General features: G+C 40.0%; 1 protein-coding gene across 1 annotated transcript in view; it reads right to left on the bottom strand.

The window, feature by feature from the left end:
* Positions 1 to 18,791, bottom strand: part of tmem145 (transmembrane protein 145) — a 42,209-nt gene that overhangs the window by 10,617 nt on the left and 12,801 nt on the right. Inside the window, exons 2-7 of the mRNA XM_030750836.1 lie at positions 16,419 to 16,493; positions 15,871 to 15,948; positions 13,828 to 13,914; positions 12,304 to 12,405; positions 4,883 to 4,967; positions 3,930 to 4,001 (exon numbers count right to left, since the gene is read on the bottom strand). Coding sequence (XP_030606696.1) covers positions 3,930 to 4,001; positions 4,883 to 4,967; positions 12,304 to 12,405; positions 13,828 to 13,914; positions 15,871 to 15,948; positions 16,419 to 16,493 — 499 coding nt within the window. The remainder of the gene's footprint in view (positions 1 to 3,929; positions 4,002 to 4,882; positions 4,968 to 12,303; positions 12,406 to 13,827; positions 13,915 to 15,870; positions 15,949 to 16,418; positions 16,494 to 18,791) is intronic.

The raw sequence follows: 18,791 nt of genomic DNA, 5'->3' as shown, positions 1-18,791 counted from the left end.
GAGAAAAAAGAACAAAGGAACAGGCCAGATAAATGGGTGGGAGCAACCATTAGTATGCATCCATCTCGCGATGCCCATCTCCAGATGACGCCTTATACATCTTCTCTATTCGCTCCACATAATCCAAGAGGAAATATTCTTAATGCGTATTTAAGCAGCCTATTTTACTACCAAAACACTCCGGCAAACAGCAGTGGCCTGAGGGGAAATTTATAGGCAGAGGAAGGGTCATAAACGATCACACTCTTTTAGCTGTCCTGTATTACAGCAGACTTGGCCAGCCAAGCCGTGCTGGATCCTCCTGGAATTTTTTGCAGGTACTCGAATGAGCTTTTTTTAAAGAGACATGTTTCCCAAAAAATGAGACTGTTTTACCAACTTCAAGGTTTTATAACCCTTTAAAACTTTTGCAAACACTATTTTGTTTTTGTTAAGCTTTTTTTCCCCTACTCTGTGCAAGTGCACATTTCTCAAGCCTTCTGCTCCTGTTTTACGACAGAGCCATGTTGTTAAGTGTAGAATGTGGTTATAAGCAAAGACCTAAAAAAATACCTCTCCTCAATGACAACACATGTTGCTCCAAAATCTGTATGCATGGTTCAATATTATTGCATGCATATATGTAAGTTACCCTGCATGCATATATGTAAGTTACCCATCCCATGTGTACTTTTGCATCCTCGTGCATCACATTTTGAACTGTGTGCTTTTAACAAGCCCCCCTCTCCTATGTACTCCAGAGGACAAAGCATCCATGAGTCCTAAAAAGATTTTCAATTTTTGATTATTCAGACTACAAAATGGTTTTCCACTTCTCCTCAGTCAGTCTTTACTGAGCAGAACACAGAGAAGCACGGGCATTTCAGAAGTGTTCCTGAGCTCATGCAGTGATTTCTACTACAGGCTCGTGTAGGGCTGGACAATTAAATTCCAAAATGAATCAAAACCGACATTCAGAGCCTCTAATCAACGTAGTCTTGTCCACGTCAGTTATTTCTTCTTCTTTTTTTTGTTTTAAATTCTGTTAATACTCCCTCCAGTATGTACTGTACCTTTTAAAACAGTACCTGGACTGTAGTCACATGACTCCTCCTCATCCAGTCTGCAACATGGAAAACTCAAACAACGAGCTGATCAATATGTGCCATTGCCAGAAGGTTTGTTGTGTCTCAAGAACATGGAGGAGATCCCAGGAGACAGTCCGTTAATCTAGCAGAGCTGGATTAGGCCGTGGAAGGTCCTTAACCAATCAGCAGGATTGGTGCTCTTTTGTGCAAGGATGAACAGGGTGAGCACTGCCAGAGCCCAACAAAATGACCTCCAGCAGACCACTGGTGTGAATGTCTCTGACCAAACAATCAGAGCCCGATTGATATTTGCCATACAATACCAGAATTGGCAGGTCCACTACTAGCACTTTTTGCTTTTCACAAATGACAGCAGGTTCACCCTGAGCACATTTGACAGATGTGCTAGGGTCTGGAGAAGCTGCAGAGAACATTATGCTGTAACATCATTCAACATGACTGGTTTGGTGGTAGATCAATGATGGTCTGAGGAGGCATATACACGGAGGGTCGCACAGACCTCTACAGACCAAGCAAAAGTACCCTGATTGCCATTAGATATCAAGATGAAATCCTTGGACACATGGTCAAACCTACAGTGGTGCAGTGGGTCCTGGGTTCCTCCTGGTGCACAGCAGTGCCTGGACTCATGAGGCAAGAGTACGCAGGCAGTTCCTGGAGGATGAAGGTATTAATACCATTAATTGCCCCCTACATTTGCCTGACCAAAATCCAATAGAACACTTCTGGGACATTATGTTTCAGTCTATCCGATGCTGCCAGGTTGCACCTCAGACTTTCCAGGAGCTCAGTGATGCCCTGGTCCAGATCCAGAGGAGATCCCCCAGGACCCCATCCATTAGTCTCATTAGGAGCATTTTGGCAAAATAGACTAGCCTGCCACATTATTGTTTCACTTGGATTTTCAGGCAGTCTTTGAATTCAGCCCTCTGTAGGTAGATTTTTTTTTCCCCATGAAATGATGTGGTATCCTTTCATTCCTAACAAATTACCCAGTCCATATCAGTACAGATATCCAGCATGACTTTTTTTCCCCATTGAGAGATGATATTTTCAAAGTGTTCCTTTAATTTTTTTGAGAAGTATATATCTGTGTGTCCATACAGCCATCCTCTTCCGCTTATCCTGTTAAGGGATGGAGCCTATCTCATAGGGCGAGAGGCAGAATACTCCCTGTACAGGTCGCCAGCCTGTCGCAGGACTAATACAGAAAGACAGACAACCATTCACACATATGGGCAATTTAGAGTAACCAATTAACCTAACACCAGTAACTGCATGTCTTTGGACTGTGGGAGGAAATCGGAGTACCCGGAGGAAACCACTGTGCCCACTGGTTCTTCGGCTGCCTCATGCAAAATAGAGAGCACTGCCTTATTTGAAAGGAAGGGGCTGCTTTGGGGAAATTGACACACACACACACACACACGCACGCACGCACGCAAGCACGCAAGCACACCAACCATCGGGCGGCACAGTGTGTGTGTGTGTGTATAAAATCAATGTAATCAAGGTAAAATATTCAATTAATCAGGAGTTTGATTTGAGGTCATATCACCCAGCCCTAGACTCATTTCTTGTTTTAACGGGCCCAAAGATAATTAGTTTTTGGCCTTTTTCTGAAGGTCTTAATTATATAAACCATAGATGATTAAAATCCTGAACTCTCTTCAGCTTTATGTTGGAGTTATGTTGCCTCTCTTTTATGTTAACAGCTGTGCAAATAGATAGTTACATTCAAAAGTATTTGCACAATGACACAATTTTTCCTGTGTATTTTATAGATTTCATTCTGAAAATGAGGGACTACATATAAAATGCAGCTTTTGTTAAAGCTGAAAGTCTGCCCTTTAATCACTTTTTGATTATTTGATTTAAAATCCTCTGAAGATGTTCAGAAACAAGTAAATCTCAGTCCTCCACAATAAAGCTGGGATACACGTGGTGAAAAACAGTTTGTTTACATTCTTCGAGAAATCTGACCCAAGCACTACTGTATAAACTGTATATTTTACTTGCACATTGTAAAGCACTTTGTGATTTTATCTGTGAAAGGTGCTATATAAATAAAGTTTTACTTACTTACTTAAACTCACCTAGGGAACAGGATGACCACACAAGAGTTAAGAAATTGGAGGGCAGATAACAAAAACATCTCACAACTCAATTTAGTAGCTTTCTGGGCTTACACATGAAGTCCATAAAACAGAAAAATTGAAATTTGACTCTCAGTGTAAATGGATTAAGAATTGAAGATTGTGCGATTTAATTTTCCACTCTTAATCTGAAGACTGCCTCATTGGGTCCCAAGATCATTATTTTTATGCTTTATTTTAATGGGCTAGAAAGGAGAAAATACAGAATAAATGCAATATGGGTGATTCTACCCCCTCGCCAGTTATAAAAAGGAAGATATGTATATAGCAGCACAGAAAAACCCTACATGAACAAAGCAAGGCATTTTGCTTGGAGCTGTTGTTCTCAGTTGCCTCGGGGTTATTTCAGCATTGACCTTTACGTGACAAACTCGCTTCAGTAACCTTAAGGATGCAACTACCTTTTCCACTCAACCATTCACCTTTACATGAAAACCAAGCCCCGCTCTCACCATCTCCTCATTCCTGCTTCACTGTTGCTCGAGTTCAGTCTCTACCCAAAGAGAAAATGGCATATGCTCCACCTTTACTTATCTGAAAAAACACGAGAACTTACTCCTATCCCATCAAGAAACCATGTAGATTTTATAATAGATCTGACAAAAAAAAAGGCATTTCAGTGGGCTTTGAAATATGAAAACATTAAAAGAGAGGCATAAAAGTAAGCCAAAAAGACAGTACTTACAGGCAAAGTAGCAGGAGAGGAGGAACACCATGGAGAAGATGATAAGGAATGTGATGTCTGTCTCCAAGATTCCTATAAAAGAAGGAAGAAAAAGACAAGAAGATGTGTGAAGGGAATAGAACAATTGGTCTCTGGAGCTTGAAAAAAGGCGACTGGACTTCTTTTTGTTTCTTGAAGATGTTTCACCTCTCATCCGAAAGGCTTCTTCAGTTCTCAACCAAATGGTGGAGAGACCCAGGTATTTAAACCCCTGTGGGCGTAGTCCAGGGGACCCCTGTGGGCGTAGTCCAGGGGACTACGCCCACAGGGGTTTAAATACCTGGGTCTCTCCACCATTTGGTTGAGAACTGAAGAAGCCTTTCGGATGAGAGGTGAAACGTCTTCAAGAAACAAAAAGAAGTCCAGTCGCCTTTTTTCAAGCTCCAGAGACTACTATGACCTGGATAACTGAGAATCTACACAGACAATAGAACAATTGATGAGGAAAAAAGATAAAGAAAGAAGTATGGAAAAGGAAAAGGCAAGATATACAGTGGGTTTAGAAGCAAAGTATAAAGGAGTAAATGAGGTACACAAAATGTTAAGAAAAACTGAAGAAGGAGACAAATCAATAATAAAGGATCATAAATATAATAAGGAAGGTACTTAATATGGATATTGGATTAGATGAGAAAAAGTGAGAGGGAGTTACAGTAGAAGAGTGAGAGATAGGGGGAAACACTGGAGATGTAGGAATAATTAATTTAGAGGATACGGTGGCCCTCTTTCCTTCCTTTCATCCCTTCCTCTCAGTTTATCCATCATCATTAATTCATTCAGCCATCCCTTCATTATTGTCATTTGTGTAATTTGTTCAGTTGAGTGTGCTTTATTGGCCGTGCTAAGTGGTATAGGCTTGTGCCATCAGCAGTTCATTCCATAATCTCTCTCTCTGTCCGTCTAATCACTCTTACCAAACTCATCTGCAGAGAAGTGCTGTGTCCAGAAAGACTTGCCATTGGTCAGTGTCATCTCATACTCCAGCTGCAGGCCATCTCCCTGCAAGACATAAGAGAGGAGCAGAAGTGGAGCGTGCACTGTTAGCAGATTTGTTTGTATATATTTATTAATGCTCTGTGTTTATTTATGATCTTTAAAACATCGTTTTTGGATATTTTGCTTTTACAAATAGTCACTTGAGCCTGGCTCCGAAAAGAAAATTAACCCCCACAGACCACATTACTGTACAGCAGAAGTAAACATGTTTACAGCTAGTTACAAAAATTGGTTTTTGGTCTCCATTTTTACCCTGTGGACAACTGGATTTAAGGGGGGGGTCTTTTAGAAATCACCCATTTAAATGTTATTAGGCCTTAAAATGTTATGTTATCGGCCACTTTGAGTGACAGGTGATCACTGACTAAGCCATTAACCAGCTGCTAGGCATCCAGTTGCCTAATTTGATCCTTTACTGTTTTGGTGTTCTTGGGCCCTTGTGGAGCATTTTTAATGCACTTATCTGACAGATAATGTAGCTTTGTGTGCACCTAACTGTACTAAGAATCTGCCCAAGAAGTTTGAGCTCCACCTTTGGTGAGTTATATTGTTTATTTGTATGTTACTTAGCAATTATTAGCATGTACCTGTGTCTGTGGGATGCATCCCATTATATATATATATATATATATATATATATATATATATATATATATATATATATATATATATATATATGAAAATGTTCATAAAAACAAACATTCACACACTGACACTCAGCTGAATATGGCTATTTTAACAAAGTTAACAAAGCAAAAGTGGCTAAAGCTAAAGCTAAGTCAGCAGCCTTGGTGTGTGCAAGGAATCAAAATTAAAGAGATGAGTAAATATGAGGGAAGGGTTAATGTCCTGGCGAAGTTATAAACATACCTGAAAATTATTTTTTTATATAAATCTGCTGTAGCTACTTTTGTTTGGTAAGGTAAAATATGTCAGATAAAGGTAGGTGTACAACAACTCATTTTCAGTTAATTATTTGCACATCTTTCCAGTAGCAAAATGCTCTATTTTCATCTGATTAAGTGAAAGAAGTTCCTGTAACCTTCTTTTATCATGAAAATTATAGTTTGTTTTTTTAGTTGGTATATGCTGTCAGTTAAAGCTCTTAGAAAGAAAACTGGAATCCTGCAAAAATTGCCAGGTCACACTCAGAGGAAATTGGAACTGAATGAGAAAATTGCATTTGGTGCATCTCTGGTAATTGACTTTGATGAAATAGGTGCAGCATAGCTGATTTCAACAAAACCCACACTTCTTCAAACCTTTCCTGGTACAAGAAGGCAAAAACATCAAAATCTTCAGGGAGGCACAGTGTGTTGATTTAAGTGCTGAGTGTAATTGTGTCATGTAGTCTTTTTTTTTGAGCTGGGCTCGAACCACCTCAGGATCCCCTGGTGTGTGGAAAAAGTTGGTTGAGAAAGAAAAGGGAATCTAGGCTGTTCTACCGACACTGTGCTGCAAATTCAGAGATGGCCCAGATTAACAGGAAGGATGGATGGAGCATATCCATAGCAACAGCTTTCTCTCACTTACAGTAATTCTCTGAGTATTCTTAGTTTTAATTATTAATACTGTGATTTTAATTATTTGTTAGGCTCAGTATCGTTATGTGTTGATATAACTGTTCAACACTGCAAAGAGAGAATATTTGTTTTATTTAAGTTAGGAGAAACACTATAAAGAAAAGCACCATACCCATGTGGCAAACCAGTACTGGATTAATGTGAATGTTTATTTGTCAGTTCTTGACACAAAAAAAGCGTCAAATTGAAATGAATTTGGGAGGTGAGAAAAAAGAGGGATGGGGAGCAAGAACAAGAGAAAGGGCACAAAGATGGGTTGACAATCAGAGCACAGAGAGCTCATTTCACAGACGCAAGTTCAAAGCCGATGGAGTTCGCGCTTGTTGCTTGAGCGAGGAAACAGAGAGGGAGGGGGAGAGAAAAGACTTTGATTTCATTTGGCAGCCTGAGACTCCATCTCACTCCCTCTATCAAAAAGGGCGAGAAGCGTAGAGCGTGCACTGCCACAAAATCAATACAGACACAAAGAGCCAGGAGACAGAGATAAGGAGAGTGATAGATGTGGAAAGAGAAAGTTTAAAACACAGGTAGAGAGAAAGGGAGACTGAAGAAACAGAAGAAAATGCAAAGAGGGAGAGAAAGAGATGGATGCATGGGAAAGAGGAGAGATGAGGGAAGAAGTGGCACTTCACAGCAGGAATTCTCTCCACAGGACAGACAAGGATTCACAGATGAGTTTAGGGTTGCTGGTTGGTTTCTGGTGTAGACGGCACCCACTTTTGACATACTGCACTGATGTATCACACAGTGAAGGTGTTCTCACCCAACATCAATACAGTCTGTTACAACCTGTGATCCCTTAAGCTGCAGATAACAACATTTTAAAAGGATTTCTGAGTCTTTTGAGAGTGTGTGCCTCTGGAACATAAATGTTTGGGTAAATGTTTGAGTTCAACAAACCTGTTTCTCCAAAAATTCAGTTAGCACAGTCAATTTTACGTGTGAATTAAAAGACATATCCCTTTCAAAAATGTCTCCAAGGTTCTTCAAAGTAGCACTGGGGGCCAAGGTAATGTCATCCAGAAAAGGGTTTTAGAAATACAGTAACTTCAGTTTAGTCTGAAATAGAAAACATCAATTTATTCAAGTCTTTTTTTTCCTTGAGACATGATTGTAGTTTACTTGCCATCTTGATTTATAGATAAATATAGGACTGAATATTATCTGCAGAGCAGTTTAAAAGTATGCAATGTTTTCTAATAATTTTGCCTAAGCAAGGCAAGTATACTGTGAAACGCATTGGTCCTAGAATGAATCCCTGTGGAACTCCATGACTAGCTTTTGTGGATTAGGAAGACCTATTATTTACATGAACAAAACATAATTTATCATCAGATATTTATGACTCAAACCATCACAGCTCTTTAGTCTGTGCAGAGAAATGCTGGTAATAGATGCTGCACTGAGATCTTCACTAAGCTCTCTGGTTCAATAATGATCTCTAAATTCTGACAGAAACTCTTTAAATAAACTTTCTTTGCAAATGATAGTTGATCTACAACAAAACTTTCAAGAAATAAAGGGAAGGTATGCTAAGACCCCTTATCCTGGTAATTGTGACGTTAGTTAATGGAAAGACTTCTTTGAACCTTCTGGTAATTCTGGGGTCTAACAGATAAACAGTTCAGATCAGGAGTTTTTAAACCCCTTTTCTTGATCTGTGACATCTGTGGGGAGGAAATCCTGACTTGTAGTCCCTGTTTACCTCTGATAAACCCAACCCATTATAGCAATATTATAGCATCTACTTGAGCAATCCCCTGACAACAGTCAGCTTAGCTCTGATGACTATGTTTATTTAAGCATCATTTGCTTCTCTAAAGCCACAGAGGGCATTAAACATATGTTTCCACAAGCTTGTAGCACTTAAGTAGGACCAGTAAATTCAACTGGTTATTAAAAATAGGTGAAATCGGTGCCTGGATGGCTTAGTGGTGAAGCCGGCGACCACATACATATGCCACGTTGCGGTGCAGTCGGCGCGGGTTTGAGTCGTGGCCTGTCGCCAATTTGCCCGCGTGTCTTCCCCTGTATCTTTCCCCCATTTCCTGTCTCTCTCCACTACCCATAAAAAGCTGCTGTGGCCAAAAATGCAAAAAAAATAGGTGAAATCTACCATAATACTGAAACATCAGCCATTCTTCTAGGAAGGCCTGCCACAAAACATTATAACCTGGCTGCAGCGGGGATTTGCTCCCAGCCGGGGACCTGAAGTATCAGTGAGGCCAGGAATGGATGTTGAGAGATAAGGCCCGACTCGCAGTTGGTGCTACAACTCAAACTGAAATTGTTAGATGGTCAGAGAAATGCTTCAACAACAAACTCAGATAGCCAGATTAACAGATTAAGAGTTCCTTTTAATAGATCCAAGAGGCAGAGCCCAGACCATGAAAAGCACGTTCAGGTCAAAAGTACACTCCTCCTGTCTCAGTGTGGGACAAAATATCAGCACAGCAATATACTGTATCATATAGTACTTTTTTCCAAGACAATATTCCTCGATTATAGCCTCTTCATTGTGAGGCTATGTGGTGATAAACGAAATATGTTATGGTGTTGGCATCCCCTTGCACTTTCAGGAATTGTAATGATCGTGAACTGACATTTCATCAACAAAACATATGAATAATTGAACAAAAAAATAGTTACCACATTATAATGAAGGTAATTGTTATCTCCAGCTCTAACAGATGATATATACATTGGATACTGTAAAAATATTTTACTTGAATGACAGTTTTAACTATTGCGCTTTGTGTTCACACCATAACCATTACAATCTACAAATCACAAAGTCTTTTGACTTTTTTTATATGGGTAAATGTGTCTCCCATAAGACTTATAACATTGTCAGACAATCCTGTTACTGTTTTCTTTTTCTTTTTATTACACTGAACAAGTGCAATGTTTCATGTCCAAACTGGCTGCCCGTCTAGAAGAGGAGAATCTGGACAAAATACAGTAGCTGTAATTTGTCGCTCGGCCAAGCTGACAGCTGCAAAATTTTGGCCATTTCTTTAACCCCTGCCTATTCACAGCCAGCCTAATTTCAGCTCTTTTTGGTTCCCTGCTGAGGTAATTTTGTTTCATTAGCACTAGTTCTGCTTGGAATAATAAAGCAAAAGTTGATTACAGCAATTCAAAGCTTTCTAGGTCTTCACTTGTTTTTGAAAGTACACAACACTTAATGTGCTGACAACAGTTGCTGGTACAATGGCGAGTAATTATTCTGGATTTCCTCTGTTTTCTCTTCATTTTTTATTGATGGTACCTAATTAGTTCTGCATGACAAGTTTTAATATGCCAACTTATCAAAACAGTCTCAAAAAAGGCAGAAACAGTGACATTTATGTCATTTGGCTGTTCAAAACTTTTTTTTATACTAATATTAAGGTGTGATAACAATTTTTTTGTTTTTCTTGAGTTTTTGATGCTATGAATTATGTGAAATTCTGTTTGTCCATTAATATCGCTGTTTCAAATCCATATGCATAGATATCACTAGCTGTCTCTGCTCCTCATTTGGGATGAATTGAATTTTATTTATAAATGCCCCCCCCTTCCCATGGAATAATAATTATTTGTAGCCTTAAGGTTTCCTGTTATAATCAAGTGAAATTGCTTGAAAATGTTAAGAAACGATCAGCCTCACATGCTACCATTTTATACATGTGAGGGAACTGAGTACAGACATCCTCTTGTTTTAAGGACTTATGAGCTGATTTGGATTTAGACCCACTTCTGCAGGTAAAGACTGAGATGGAAAGTACACGAAAGAAAAAAAGAGCCGGCTGAGAGAGAAACAAGAACAAAGTGGGAAATAGGGAGTAGCAGATAAAAGTGAGGGTGCCAGGAAAAATGCATTAAATGAGCGAGAGGCAAAAAAGAAATGAGACCAGTGAGATGGCAAGATGGAGAGAAGAAACACAATTAGGGACAGGCCGACAGAGAGGAACAGGAGATGCAGGGGTAAATAGATATGAAATGGCATGGAGCGCATCACAGCTTGGCGACAGAGAGTTGAAAGAGAGACATAGCTAAAGATTGTGAGCGACAGAGGTAGGAAAGATGAAGAGGTGTGAAAGCAAAACGGAAGCGAGAACGCAAGCAGTGAGAGATGAGGGGTGGAAATTGGCTGCGGGACGTAGCATGCATATTTCCCCAGGAGTGGAGGCGAGCCTTTATTCTCGAGTCCAACAGCATTAGGCAGCGTGTCTTTCAGCGGATGCTGGCGTGACACTAAACCATACTCTCCAGGAAGCATCCATTCTAATCATATCCCTCTTCAGCCAGGGCTCTCAAGTGGCAGCAGCCCCCCCCCCCCCCCCCCCCCCCCCCCCGAAAAAAAATACAAACAAATAAAAAATACAAGGCCAGGAGTGCTCACACACAATTACACACAGAATCAGAGCATGACACACTCACATACAGGAGAGTGTGTTACTATACAGTGGTGCACAGACACTTTACACTTTCCCTTAACCACACTCATTAAAAAAAAAAAAAAAAATCCCGCACACCAAAAACAACAAAAACACACCTATCCCTGGGATTTGTTTTTGACTAAAGGCCTCGGCAGAGGAGGATATATCATCACTGAGCTATCATTATCCAGGCTCATGATTTCTGCACCGAGTGCCCCAGCCTAGTCTCATATCAACAAACAACATACCACAGCTACCACTTTGGCCATTTTCTTCTGGTACACCATTACCACAACACCAATCCCATTATAAAACAACATAATGCGTAAATGTCCCCAAAGCAAGCCAGTCAGTAGACTACAGTGGAGCCCTCACAAGGCATGTTTAACTCAGCTGAAGCAGAGGAATGCATGCTAGCAGTCTGTGTGCTTTGATGCAGAAAGTGTTGTGGTATGAAGGGAGAGATAAGGCACTTCAGAGTGTCAGGAGGCAATCCAGAGACAGATGCACAGATAAAGGATCAGTTGTAACATCTGAGGAGATGAGTTCAGGGGTGTGTGTGTGTGTGGCTGGATTTACTCTGTCTTCTCTTCATTTTACCCAGAAATCTGTAATGTAACATGCAACATAATCCTTATCACAAGACCAATTTCAAAATGTTTGTATCTGTCTAACTGGGTTAGGCTTCTGAATAACTACTCTAAATCACAGGGTTATAATTCTTTGCATTTTTTTTTTTTTTTGCCTATTTAGATCATTTTACTTCCACTATTTAAAGTATAGCCTGGTGCAAAATGCCCAAATGGTAAAGCATACACTGGGACAGAAATTATGCTCACGTTGATCTAAAATTTATTGGAGGCAGCACAAAAAAAGTACCCCTAAAATATCCAATATTTCACAGAGCTTCCCTCAAGGTATGCTGGATATATTTTTGCCTAAGCTTTTCTATTTTAATATCTGATTCAGCTGTTTGCACCAGAAATGTATTTGAGTTTTCTGCCTGAATGCAAAGAAAAAAAAAACAAAAAAACTTTAAAACTGCATTTCAATCAATTTATTGATATCTAAGACTAGAATAAAACTCCGTGCTTCCTCAGTCTCACGCTAAAGGACAGACTAGACAATGACGTGGAAGATGATGGCAGCAATGACGTCCGTTTCTCTTAGAATACAAACATAATCACACAGTGTGGGTTTGCTTCTGAGCGCTCTCAGTGTCTTTGTATGAAAAAGGTGGTGCGTCACCGTGGCATTGTTTGGTGCTCTTGAAAAGAAAATCTGGGCAGTAGGGTCAGGGAAGACTGCAGAGGGTCAAAGGTCAGCGCTTACCCCGCACTTGCTGAGAGCGATATACCACCATCGCTCCCTCACCGAGCGGAAACTGCGGCCGCCCTTACAGCGCAGAACCTCATCGTTTCCATCCCCTTCCACCTGGGAGGGAAGAAATCTATGTATTATCATCCAGGAAGGCAGCACATTTTACCCCACAGACACACTGAGCTGTCATAGTAGATTTTGGAGCCTGAAATATCAAGCTACAAACATATTTCACACCCCAGTATAGCCTGAAATGTGGCAACAAGATCCAGTAACCACAAAAACAACAGAGCCATGCTGGCAGTCACACATTCTAAAGTAATAAACATGTTGTGTTGCTTGTTTTAAAAAAAAAAAAAAGGGTTAAAGTGAAGAAAGATCTTTGGGAACCTTTCTGATTGAGATGAATCATTACCACAGGAAAAATGTAAATAAGTAAAATGTTATGCAAACACATTTGCTCGCCTTTAGCTTTCACTCCCTCTCTGTTTACCATTTTGCTCTTTTACATTACAGAAGAGTATATAACAGGAAAGATAAAAATACGCTCAACTGTCTGATGATAAAAGGAGACAATGCTGTACTCTGTAAAAGACACACATACTGTACCAGACAGCAAGGTCAGTGGTCAACATCAAATACAGAAAAGCACCCCTGCACTGGATTCTTTAAGATTTACTTTTTTTCCCTCAGGGACAAGATGCTGTAGAGTGGAACTGTCTTTTACTTCTATATGTGGCACTGGCAGGGAAGATCTGACAAGTTTTTCATGGGTGCAGCCCACATACTCAACTCTGCTGCTCAACCCACAAATTCATTTTCCTTACAAATATGGAATCATTTAAGGGGAAATAAACAGGCGTTCCAGCACTACAAGATTTATTGGCAAGAGATAACTGACTAAACACAAATGTCTAGTCCAGTGGCAGTGTGCTTTACACCACTGCAACTGAAGCTTTGCATTGTGCTTGGTGATGTAAGGCTTGGATGCAGCTGCTCAGCCATGGAAACCCATTCCATAAAGCTCTTTACACGCTGTTCTTGAGCTAATCTGAAGGCCACATGAAGTTTGGAGGTGTGTAATGATTGACTCTTTAAAAAGTTGGTGACCTCTGTGCACTATGCACCTCGGCATCTGCTGTCCCCACTCTGTGATTTTAGGTGGCCTGCCACTTCATAGCTGAGTTGCTGTCATTCCCAATCGCTTTCACTTTGTTGTAATGCCACTGATATTTGACTCTGGGATATTTAGCACAGAGGAAATGTCATGACTGGACTTGCTGCACAGGTGGCATTTTATCACGGTACCACGCTGGAGCTCATTGAGCTCCTGAGAGCGACCCATTCTTTCACAAATGTTTGCAGAAGCAGTCTGGATGCCTAGGTGCTTGGCTATGGCCATGGAAATGACTGAAACACCTGAATTCAATGATTTGGATGGATGAGTGAATACCTTTGGCAATATAGTGTATATGTGCATTTGCGTATGTTTTACATGTTTCTCAGCTGCAGCCAGGTTAGATGTGTGATGCTTACCACACAGCCTGACCAGGTGTAGAGCGTGGTGAGGTTGATGACCTGGTTGTTTTCAGGCCTCAGCACGGCTTCCTTCTGGTAGCAGTTCTGACATCAGCAGACAGAAAAATCAAAACAAGTTTTTAAAACATTTCAAAAAGTGCTTTTCATTAAATTTCAGTACAAGATGTACCTATAGTTGTGTTCATCTGTGGTTTATACCAGAGAGATATTTCCCAGAATGCTGGATTCATGGTGAGTTTAGGGAAAATCTGATTGAAAATGTGTTTCCGGTCTGTTTGAAAGCTGATGTTTTTTGACTCTTCTGTGGTGGATTTTTTTTTTTTTTGGACGGGGGGGGTTTGACTGCTTGACATTAGCGCTAAAAGGTGAGTGAAGTATAAAGGCCAAAGCATTTGATTTAGAGAATCTGACTGAAAGCTGAGAAATGATGTGTTGTTTGTAAGTGCACTGAAAATACCTCAACATGATGTCAAATCTGTGTGTCGCAGGATGTCAGGGAGAAGAAGAATACACCACCAACCAAATTACTTCAGTACACGAGCCAAGAAATTCACTATATTTAGGTCAGTTTTTTCTTGCTGTTCTAAACCATTTTAACATGGATTTTTCCAATATGCTGCAAAACACCTGATAACTGTTATAACCATTCCCATCTCTGAAATTTGCCCTAGTTTAAGTAACATGAGAAACTTCAACATGAGATGCTGCATTTTCACACATACTGATGGGCTGGTTGAGCATAGCTTCTATAGCACACAGATGTAAAATTATATACTGAAAGGTGGTAGAACAAAGGCCAAGAAGAGCTCCACACTGACCGTTGACTTCTGATCATCAAAGTAACAAATTCAACATTTGCCCTACAGAAGAGCACTTCCCTCTTATCACACACCTAAACTGACAAGTTATAGCAGCACTGAGGAGGATGACTGTGCAGAACCTGCAGTTTAGCATCAAGACTGTGTGTTTTGTGTGTTGCAAGACCTGAAAGTGACTAGGAAAAGTTCTGAGGCTTCATTATGTGCAGGAATGAAGAATTTATGATTCTGAATGTAATTCTGGTTTTCATTTTCACAGAGAATCAGAGCACCACTGGCATCATACTGTTCTGACCAGATCCTTTCCATCCCCCTTACACACAAACCCATGCATCTCCTCATTACTGGGTTCTCTGTGACATGTCAGCTGTATCCTCTCTCTGGAAATGTCAGGTGTGTGTTGCATGTAGCAATTTTATATATTATATATATATATATATACATATATATATTAAAAAAATATAAAATACGCATGTGGCTTTTTAGTACATGTGGCATTTGAAAATAGATAAGATGCAGTCTTAATATGTGCACATACATGTGTTTTCTATTGTTTTGCCTTTTCTCTCCAGCACACTGGATAAACATCAACAATACAGTAATGAAGTGCTGACTTCAAGGGTATTTGATTCACAGTCATACTGTGCAATCAGTGCAAGGGATTTATACAGTTTTTAAAGATAATGCCCCATTTTTGATCAGTTTCCCAGTATAAAGACAGGGTTATTTTGTTCACCAAAACCGATGTAAATATGATCAAATAAAGCTCATGAGTATCCACTATAATCTAATGTGATAGGGAAAAGACCAGAACAATAATAATAATTAAAAAAAACTTCTTGAACTGGCCTTTAATGTTGTGTTATTAGTTTCAGAAAGTAGACATTTATGTGAAGGCAGCTTATCATGTCATTTCAGTACAGACAGAGCTCCCGAGCATCGTGCTTTGTGCTCACAACTTTGGACTGTACCATACTTGATCATTGTAAGTATCATCAATAATACACAACCGCCTGATAGTAGAAAAAGACTCCTTTTTTCCAGAATGTCAGCTTTTAAATACAACTTTTCTTTATTTTGTGCAGAGTGAGAAATGTGTGATCCTACGGTTTAAATGTGAAAATTAGCACCAGCGGTGACATGTGAATAAGTAAATGGAGCAGAATTTCTCTTTGATAATAGCTTGTCAAAAGAAATGATGCTGAGGGTGTCAGTGTCTCACCTTCTCGGGCCTCTTGTACACAGCTGGCCACTGAGAACTGTCATCAAAGTAGAGCAATATGTTCTGACAGCAACGAGACTGCAAAGAGGAGACAGAGACAAGAGAGAGAGAGGGAGAGAGAAGGAGACTGAGAAAGATATTGCATTGGTTTGTGGATATCAGAGACGAGGCAGTGAGACGATATGAGATTTATATGACAAAATTGTTCCCAAAGTCTGCGGGCAAAAACAGTAAAGCAACGCATGTGAAAGAAACGATGGAGTGGATGAACGAAACAGACTGACAGAAGTAAAAAAGAGGGAAAAGGCGGAGGAGGGGATTAAAAAAGGAAGAAAAAAAAAGACCAATATAGCAGAGGAAGAAGGCGCGAAGGAAAAGAGCAGTGGCATCAGTTTTTATAATGTGAGAAGAAAAAGAGAATTAGTTGAGAGGAAAACACCAAAAAACTAAAAATAAACAAACAAAACAAAAACAAACCAAATGGTTAAGACAGGGCAGGCAATAGATGGAAAAGAAATGCATGATACACATTACACTTAACATCATACCTTTGGATAGCGGAACCAGAAATCCAGCCGCCCAAACTCGGTAAGAAAGCAGAAGCGTGTAAGGAAAACCCAATCCTGTGGTCAAGATAGAAAAGAAAGATGGTAAAAGGTAAAATAAATAAACAATTACCCTGTTTGGATCGATCAAGGTAAAATGAAAATTTTTATAAGCATGCTACTATTTATTTTCTGAGCCTGCACAGCAGTGGGTGGCTGTAGCTCAGGAGGTCACCTACTAATCAGAAAGTTGGCGGTTCGATTCCTGGCGGCTCTGGGCTGCATGCCAAAGTATCCTTGGGCAAGATACTGAACCCCAAGTTGCTCTCCACAAGCATTGGTGTGTGAATGTTAGAAAATAAAAGCGTTTAGTTACACACGGAAGTGCTTGTGTGAATGGGTGACTGTAAACGTGTTGTATAAGCGCTTTGAGTGCTGAGATAGAGTAGAAAAGCGCTATGTAAGAACTAGTCCATTTACCATTCTCTGAGCACTTGCTACAGTCAACATCATAGATTATATTAAGGTTTTGACCACTAACCATGTAATGTTAACTTGTCTGCCATTTTGGACTTGTGACACTGTAGGGTCAAGTTAAAAAAGACCCCAGTCTCACACACAGACCTAGAGACCAGTCCACGACCATCTGGCAACCATCAGTTGTGAGGAAAATAAATGTATATTCCCCAATTGGTTGGCGAAAACATCCTTGTGATTGCTTTGGTCACTAGCAGATTGCCACAGTCACCCGTAGTTTGCATGGAGGATGCCGTCTGTCTCCAAACACCTGCCAACTACTCTCCAAGTGGTAGTGAAACTGCGATAAGTGCGACAAAAACTAGAAATGGAGACTGTTTGCCTTCAAAGTAAAACTAATGACTAATGTTAAAGTCCCACCTTAGCACACTACCTTAATATGTGGTCTCTGGTCAATATGCAACTAAGCTCACAATGACAATGCTACCATCCTCATGGTTATCTTGTTTGTTTTTTTTATTTGATGTCATTACAGTATCTTTGTATGCTAGCAATCAGCTAACTGGGACTAAATGCTGGGGCTGATATTTTGAAAGTATTTGGTCACAGTCCAAAGACATGCAGTTACTGGGGTCATACCAACTGTCAAGCATGGTGGTGGAGGGGGTGTCGATTTGGGCTTGTTTTACAGCCACAGGATCTGGGCACCTTGAGACAACCATGAACTCCTCGGTATACCAAAGTATTCTGTAGTGAAATGTGAAGCCATCTGTCTAAAAGCTAAAGCTTGGCTAAAACTGGATCACGAAACAGGACAATGATCTCAAGCACAGCAGCAAATCTTCTGCAGAACTGTTGAAAAAGAAAATTATCAAGGTGCAGCGGTTTAGACAAAATCCAGACCTCAACTGGATTGAAGCACTACAGTGTGACCTTAGAAAGATGTGCACAAATGAATGCAAACCTCAATGAACTGAAGCAACATTGGCCAAAATTCCTCGACAAGGATTTGAGAGACTGATGAAGTCATACAGAAAGCAATTACTTCAGCTTACTGCTTCCAAAGGAGGTTCTACAAGTTACCCTGACTCTGTGAATTCTGTCATCCATCAGAAGACTAAATATGATCAAAGCCACAGCTAATGTCAGTCTGTGTGAAACCAGCCTGTGTTGACTGTCTTTGATGAAAATGTAGATGATGACAGAAGTTAATTAACCTCAACTCATCAAATAGTTGAGGCATTTTACACAAAATCATAAGCACCATCCCTTCTGGTGTCTTTAGGTAAAGCTGGGGGCTCTATTAGACATTGTGTAGCACAGGTGAAGTTAAAAAACAAGCAAAAAACTTTTAGTTGCTTATTCTCTGGGTAATGATATTGCTTCCAAAATGTATTTAAAAGCTTATCCAGTAGCTACTTAGATATATCAGTAAACTGACCAACTAACAGCTAGACATCAACTTCCTTGAAAGCCACAGCACCAGCTCGGCTAAAGAACAGAGAAACTGTGGGGAAGGAAGCATATGGAAGTGAAAGATATAAAAGGCAGGGAAGCCGGAGGGAAGAGACGAAAGAAAATAAGAGATGGTGAGAGGACATAAATGGACCTATAAAGACAAGTAAGAGCAAACACCGGGAACGAGAATTATAACAGCAGGGAATAGTTTAGGAGCATTAAAAAAAAGTAGAGAAGCAGTAAAAAACCAAGAACTTGATGGAATAAGAACAAAAAGAAACGTATAAATGAGAGAGGTAATGCCAACAGCATAAACTTCTAGAAAGGGTAAACAGAAAGGGGCATTAGGGGGCTTCTGAGCACATTAATAAGAAAGAGAGGTGGAGAGGAAGGAGAAAAGTATTCCTTCTTAATATTATTCAGGCATAAGCTTGGCAGCAT

This window comes from Archocentrus centrarchus, chromosome 16, assembly GCF_007364275.1.
Source record: "Archocentrus centrarchus isolate MPI-CPG fArcCen1 chromosome 16, fArcCen1, whole genome shotgun sequence".
Classification (NCBI taxonomy): Eukaryota; Metazoa; Chordata; class Actinopteri; order Cichliformes; family Cichlidae; genus Archocentrus; species Archocentrus centrarchus.
The sequence above is the reverse complement of the archived record's forward strand: the minus strand, read 5'-3'. Positions and strand labels throughout refer to the sequence as shown.